We start from the raw sequence: 7,906 nt of genomic DNA, 5'->3' as shown, positions 1-7,906 counted from the left end.
TGGCCTCGATTTTAACTCTCAACCTCCCCCCTCCCCCGGACAGGCTGCAAAAAGCAGGCAGGGTCCTAATTAACATACTAAAGTCGCAGCCCGATGACATTATTGGCACCAAGGGGGAGGCCCGACCTATGGGATTGCTGGCAGTTGATCCGAGGCGGAAGCTGCTGGCTCCCCAAGGTAAGTGGCTCATTTAGCACTCCTTGTGGGCCAGGAGGAGCAGGAGTGCTCCCCCCAGGCCCCTCAAGGAAGCCTCCCCCAGCCCCGATCTCCAGCCTCCCCACCACCCCAACCCCCTCCCCAGCTCTCCCGGTCTCAAATCTCCCCCCAAGCCCGCTCAATGGCCAACCTCCCCCCAGCCCTCCCGATCGCTGATGTACCCTCCTGCCCACTGTCCAGGCTGTCCATTTGACCAGCTGCCAGGTGGGAGGCAGCCCTACAATATGTTAATGAGGCCCTGTCGTTAAGATCAGCAGGGCCTCCGCGTCCCCGGTCTTGCCGGGTTCTTCAGCCAATTTCGGCCTTCCCCGCATCCTCCACGGCTCCCCGTTAATAATGGGGCCATTGTTTCTAGCAACCTCCAGGCTTGCCCTCCAACCAGTTTGGTTCTGACAACCTGCAGTGCTGCCCTCCAATTAAATCTGATCGATTGATACTGAAAGCCTCCTATCCCAGAGAAGAAGCTGTTTCTTCTCATGAAATACTAATAAGCGGGGCAGTGGGGCTAATTGGATAGCTCTTTCAAAGAGCCAGCACAGGCACAATGGATCGAATGGCCTCCTTCTGCGCTATAAGATTCTATGATATGGGCTGAAATGTGGACTGTCACTTTAAAATGCTGACTGTTGACATGTATGCCTTCTATTGCCGAAGGCAAGTTGGCTCAGCAGCTGATTCAGCCTTGTTCACTGCTGCTGTGGCTGGCTGGTCTTCTCTGCTTTCTTGTATATCTACTGTTGCTTGTGCAAGGATGCTGGGTGGGTTGGATGTTGCGTTGCCCTGAGAGACATCAATCTCATCGTGCCTATTCTAGCATGCAGTGCAGCTGTGCATTCCCTCAGTGTGTCCACTGATTTGTGTGATACCTGACCTGTGGGCAGCAATAAAGTCTATGGATCTCCTCTCAAGATTCTCTTAATCCAATCTGCCAGCTTGTTGAAGCTGGACAACAGGAGCCTTTGTCAGAACACCAAAGTTCTGAAGAAGGGTATACACCCAAAAAGTTTAACTTTATTTTCTCTTTACTGACCTGCTCTATATTTTCAGCATTTTCTGGTTTAGTTTCATTCTGCATAGTTAATGAGCCCCGACCTGGAAGTTTGGGCTCATTCCCACATGCCTAATTTTGGCATTTGCAAATTGTGCATCACATCGATCACATCACCTCCATGATCATTGTACAAATTAGAACATAAGAACATAATAATTAGGAGCAGGAGTAGGCTAGATGGCCCCTCGAGCCTGCTCCACCATTCAATAAGATCATGGCTGATCTTCGACCTCAACTCCACTTTCCCGCCCGATTCCCATATCCCTTGATTCCCCTAGTCCCCAAAAATCTATCAATCTCAGCCTTGAATATACTCAACGTCTCAGCATCCACAGCCCTCTGGGGTAGGGAATTCCAAAGATTCACAACCCCCTGAGTGAAGAAATTCCTCCTTATCTCAGTCTTAAATGGCCGACCTCTTATCCTGAGACTATGCCCATAGTTCTAGACTCTCCAGCCAGGGGAAACAACCTCTCAGCATCTACCCTGTCAAGCCCCCTGAGAATCTTATATGTTTCAATAAGATCACCTCTCATTCTTCTGAATTCCAGAGAGTATAGGCCCATTTTACCCAATCTCTCCTCATAGGACAACTATCTCATCCCAGGAATCAAACTAATGAACCTTCGTTGGACCGCCACTAAGGCAAGTATATCCTTCCTTAGATAAGGAGACCAAAACTGTGCACAGTACTCCAGGTGTGGTCTCACCAAAGCCCTGCACAATTCCACCCTGTTTTGTCCTTTGCACTCCTTCCTTTTTGAACACTGTGGGGACTGGATTTCATGCGATCCCGATGTATGGGTGCCAGGCAGATGGAGTGCACCCATAGTTTGCGCTGCCCGCTACCTGAATCTGCCTGTATTTCCGGGGCCTAGCACCTGGAAATGGGGGAGGAAAGTCAGCTTGAGTGGCCTCCACCAGTGAGAATGACTGCTGGTGTTGGGGCTTTCAGGCTGCTGTCCAAAAACAGCAAATCTGAAGACCTCCAGCACCAATCTCTGGCCCTGAGGGGGAGAAAAAAAGAGACTTACCTTGGATCTTGTGTGTTTGTAGCTTCTCTGATCCTCCAATCCAAGAAGAGGTTGGGTGCAGGGCCTAAGGCCCACTTCTGGGCCTTCTACAGAGTGGGCATCCTGCTGGCAACTAGGGTTACCAACCCTCCAGGATTGTCCTGGAACCTCCAGGAATTAAAGATTAATTTCATAGACACTGCTGCGAGCAGCCTGGGTAGAAAAATCATAGAGGCATTAAATAAATTGTGTGTGTCATTCATTTCCTTTGAACACTTTTGTTTATTAATTATAAAAATGCTAAAGATTGGGAAAAAAGTCTGTTTGACTGGGTGGGTTGCTTGGAGGCGGGAGGTCATGTGATGAAACTCTGGGAATATCACTCCACCCCCTCCCTTTCGGGGCAGCCCTGGAAAACCATGGGCAATGTGAAGAATGTGGAATTCCAGAATCACAGGTCTCCACTGCTCTTAACTGTGCTTTGCACCCAGAGAATAAGCACAGGAAAACTGGTGCTATGCTTTTTCTTTCTTTCTTTCATCATCCAAGAATGAGGAGGGAAAAGCAATGGTGCAATTAGCAGGAGAGATGGAAGAAGAGACAGAGAGCCGAAAACTGACTGAAAATCCCAATCTGGAGAGAGGCACTGATGTAGAAATTAAAATCTGGAGCCAAATATTTCCCACACAAAGTAAGAAAGCTGAAAATATTTGTAGTGACAAAACGAATACTGCTTTCATCACTTCCCTCAGCCAGGGGTTGAAATTATCTGCAAAACACTAAGGACCTTATCTAATAGATGACTGCCCTTATGCAATGTTGGGTTGAAAATTAATCCTTAACCATAGATTTGTCACAGCAGAGTGGAATCTAGTATTTTTCAGTCGAGATTGAGGAGGGCACACTATAGTCATTTACCATGATTCTCTCAATGTATCTGCTCTTTTTTATGTGCCTCTTTGTTACTGCGGATGAACAAAAGGTAACTGCTTTTATTAGTAATACAGTGATTGTAGTTCAGCACTCGGAAACAAAATGACAGATACTTCGGGGTCGATTTTACTATGGTGGCGGGTTGGCAGCGGGGGTGGGGGGGGGGGAATGAAGGTACGCGTGGCAAACCCACAAGAACAAAACTTACCGTTTCCAACACGATCGCATGTTGATGATTAACGTCCTCTCCGGGTTTCGCACCCGGCAGCCAGCCCGATTGAGAGGCTGGCTGCCGTCAGGAGCTGCAACGCGAGGGGGGCAATAAAGAGAGAGAGCGAGACGTCATCCAGTGCTGGACTGGAAGACGGTGGTGGGGAGGGGTTGGGGGAGAGTGGAAGAACCGGGAGGAGAATGGAAGAGCGGTGGGGGGAGAGGGGAAGATCGGGAGGGGGAGAGGGGAAGATCGGGAGGGGGAGAGGGGAAGATCGGGAGGGGGAGAGGGGAAGATTGGGGAGGATATCGGTGGGGGGGGGTGAAGAGTGGGACATCGGAGAGGGAGACATCGGACATCGAAGCAGGGTGCTAAGGTAGGTTCATTTTGTGTTTTCACTTCCGTCTGTGGCTTTTATTTAATTTATTTAGTTTCTTTTTCCCTGATCCGGCCAGGCGTGAATCAGAAGCGGTGGGCAAGCTGCCCAGGTAAGTTAAAAATCATTCTAATCACTTACTCTGCCACAGGTAAAGTGCCTTAAGTACCTCAATGAGGTACACTTGGCTCGTTAACTGTCATCCCGCCGGCTTTAATTGCCGGCAGGATTTCCGCAATTTTCGGAGCCCCCCGCCCCCAATGCACCCGCAATTGCCTCCTAAAATTGAACCCTTCATCATCAAATATTTAGAGGATTTCTCTGAAATGTACACTGTCAGGGTGTTCTGGTGACTCAGTGAGTTTATGCACTGCCTGGTGTGGTATTGAGTGATTCGGACCAGGAAGGTCCCAGTTCAATTCGAGGTCTGTGCTTAGTTAGCAGGTGGGATGGGTTGGGGGCACCACAATTGATCTCAGTGTCCCTCCGTTAGAGAGGTGATCCCTGCTGGAAGGTGTACACTTGTGGACATCAGGTGCGAGTTCCGCTGTGGTGCCCCACACGGTTGGATGAAGACAGGACTTGGCTTAGCCGTACTGTCCTCACTGACATATAGCCTGTTGATGCTCACCTGGCTGGGCTTGTGCATGAAGAATAGCGTACCAGAGGTTACCAGCACAAAAGGAACTATAGCCCATGGCTCCTTGCATGTTCTGTTTTAATTCCTGATCTGCTGCATTTGCAGACTTCTGATTCTGCTTAAGTGTGGAATGTGCATGTTGTTCATCTTAATGTAAACTATTGGTTTTCTCGTTCACTGCGCCCAGGTATTATGGTTTGGCACAGAGCAGTTCAAGTCTGTGATGCCATGCTGAAAACATAACCTTGGAGGGTAAAATTCCCATCTTCACGAATTTTAGTAAAAACGTAGATGTGAATGTAAAGTGGTGATATGTTGCATTTTACTCATTTATCTTTATCGTTAAAGTTAGCAAAGATGTGAACTTCAATTCCCTAGTGTTTTCTCAGGACTAGGAACTGCAGTGGAGAGAAGTCTTCAAAGGACATCCTTAGTTGAGCTGTAAAAACACCTGAGCAAAGGGCAGCAGAGTGAAACCAATTTAAAGAGGGAGTTTGGTTTTTGAATAAGAGTTAGGTTGGGAGCGAGAGTTTGGCTGATCCATCAGACTAAGGTCAACTAAGACGTAATTTTAAAAAAATTCATGCGGGATGTGGGCGTCGCTGGCAAGGCCAGCATTTATTGCCCATCTCTAGTTGTGCTTGCAAGGTGATGGTGGGCCGTCTTCTTGAACCGCTTCAGTCCATGTGGTGAAGGTACTCCCACAATGCTGTTCGGTAGGGTGTTCTAGGATTTTGACCCAGCGACGATGAAGGAACAGCGATATAGTCAGGATGGTGTGTGACTTCGAGAGAACTTGGAGGTGAAATGAATAATTAGGACGGCAGGATAGACAAGGCCAGTTTCCCAGCTTTTTTTTTACTAGAACAGAGAAGGTTAAAGGGGGCATCTAATAGAGGTTTTCAAAATTATGACAGATTTTGAGAGGATAAATCGTGAAAGATTGTTTCCACTGCTTGGCAAATGAGTAACAAGGGAACATAGACTCAGGATAATCAATAGGAGAAGGAGGGAAGAGAAGAACTTTTTCACAGAGGGTTATTAGAACATGGAATGCTTTACCACAAGTGGTTATTTACGCAACGATTCGAACATTATTTAAAAGGAAATTGGATAACTGTTTGAAGAGGAAGAATATAAAAGGACCAAGAGAAAAATCGGGGAAATGGTTTTAGAGTACACAGCTCCAGTTGAAAAACTAGCACTGACACGGGGCCAAGGGGCAAATGTCCTCCTTCTGTGCTGTAATTCCTATGATTCTAAGATGGTATTTTTACAGTATGTCTTTGACCAATCTTTCAGTCACCCCACTTAATGGGCTCGATTTTTGGGTGAAGGAGCGGGTGTGTTGGGGGCGAGGGGGCTCCCAAAATCGCTGAAATCCCAAGCGGGTTCGGAGCCCGGCTCCAACCCGCCGACTTCCGGGTTCCCCAGTGATGTGTCCGAGTGCACACGCACCTTCTGAATGCGGATGTCCCACCGGCAATTAAAGCCAGCGGGATGATACTTCACATAGTTTGTCAGCTAGTCGAAGTACTTGAACTACTTGATTGACTCGACATTTTGGCAGGGGTGAGATTTTGAAGGATCCTCAGCGTGTTTCCCGTGCTGTGGGAAACACTCCCTGTTGCAACAGATGTGTTTCAGCCAGCAGCCAGTGGGAGATGCAAAGGATTATTTGACAGCTAGGGAGAAAACGTCATTTATTGCAGCAGGGCACTCTGTCACTTCAGACAAAGTTTTGGCTGCAAGATCTTTGTGTTCTCACTCAAAATTCTCACTTTCCACCCAAAAGTCTGCTGTTCAAACATATTTAACTACTTTCCGGACCCCCTCAAACTCACACCGTCAGGATGGGGGCCGCCATGGCTGCATTCACCACTACATCTGAGGATGAGCAACATCACCAGCATCGCCAGGCATGGCGTCCACCTCTGTCACATGGAGCTCCTCAACACAGTGCTGCGCCACAGACACCTGTACAAGAGCACGGAGGGCAACAACAGAGTGAACGACGTCGCAGGAGGCACTACCCTCGCCACAGGGTCTACAGACCGAGGCTCTGCTTCCTGGACCTCTCTGAGAAGCAGTGCATTCAGAGGCTCAGAGTTGGTCGCCAGGTAGTCGCAGACATCTGCAGCCTCCTTAGAACCATAGAACCATAGAAAAGATACAGCACAGAAGGGGGCCATTCGGCTCATCGTGTCTGCGCCGGCTCGAAGAACAACCAGATGCCCATTCTAATCCCACCTTCCAGCACCCGATCTGTAGTCCTGCAGTTTACAGCACTTTAGGTGCAGGTCCAGGTACTTTTTAAAAGAGTTGAGGGTCCCTGCCTCTACCACCAATTTGGACAGCGAATTCCATACACCCACCACCCTCTGGTTTTTCCTCATGTCCCCTCTAATCCTTCTGCCAATCAGCTTAAATCTATGTCCTCTAGTTCTTGAACTCTCCGCTAGGGGAAATAGGCACTTCCTGTCTACTCTAACTGGGCCCCTCATAATTTTGTACACTCAATCAAGTCTCCCCTCAGCCTCCTCTGCTCCAAGGAAAACAACCCCAGCCTATCCAATCTCTCCTCGTAGCTACAATTTTCAAGCCCTGGCAACATTCTTGTAAATCTTCTCTGCACTCTCTCCAGAGCAATCGCATCCTTCCTGTAATGTGGTGACCAGAACTGCGGACAATACTCCAGCTGTGGCCTTACCAGCATTTTATACAGTTCCATCATTACATCCCTGCTTTTGTATTCTATATCTCAGCTAATAACGGAGAGCGTTCCGTATGCCTTCTTCACAACCTTATCTACCTGTACTGCCACCTTCAGGGACCTGTGCACATGCACTCCAAGGTCTCTCACTTTCTCTACCCCTCTCAATATATTCCCGTTTACTGTGTATTCCCTTTTACTGTTTGCCCTCCCTAAGTGCATTACCTCACACTTCTCTGGATGGAACTACATTTGCCGCTTTTCTGCCCACTCCATCAACCCATTGACATCTTTTTGGAGTCTACAGTTATCCTCTTCACTATCAACTACACGGCCAATTTTTGTGCTGTCTGCAAATTTGCCAATCATGCCCCTTACATTCAAGTCCAAATCATTACTATATAACACAAACAGCAAGGGACCCAACACTGAGCCCTGTGGCACACCACTGGAAACGTATTTCCATTTGCAAAGACATCCATCGACTTTTACCCTTTGTTACTGTTGCTGGGCCATTTTTGGATCCAATTCGCCACATTTCCCTGTATCCCTTCATGCCGAGCTGCTCCCGGCATCTCCTTACCTGTCACTGTCAAAGTCACCACTGCCCTCAACTTCTTCACCTCCGGATCATTCCAGGGTGCCACCGGGGACATTGCCGGGGTGTCTCAGTCGTCTGCACACAAGTGCATAAGGCAGGTCACCGACGGCTTGTTTCGCAGGGCCTTGCACTACGCCAACTTTCCCATGGAT

General features: G+C 48.3%; 1 protein-coding gene across 1 annotated transcript in view; it reads left to right on the top strand.

Moving 5' to 3' along the window:
* The first annotated feature begins 3,174 nt into the window (after window positions 1-3,174).
* The window catches only part of cfi (complement factor I), a 96,817-nt gene continuing 92,085 nt past the window's right edge, over window positions 3,175-7,906 (top strand). Inside the window, exon 1 of the mRNA XM_067991584.1 lies at window positions 3,175-3,262. Within this exon, the coding sequence (XP_067847685.1) occupies window positions 3,200-3,262 (63 nt within the window). The 5' untranslated portion in view covers window positions 3,175-3,199. The remainder of the gene's footprint in view (window positions 3,263-7,906) is intronic.

Source organism: Heptranchias perlo, chromosome 1 (assembly GCF_035084215.1).
Source record: "Heptranchias perlo isolate sHepPer1 chromosome 1, sHepPer1.hap1, whole genome shotgun sequence".
Classification (NCBI taxonomy): Eukaryota; Metazoa; Chordata; class Chondrichthyes; order Hexanchiformes; family Hexanchidae; genus Heptranchias; species Heptranchias perlo.
Note: the sequence above shows the minus strand (reverse complement) of the source record. Positions and strands in the feature narration are given on the sequence as shown.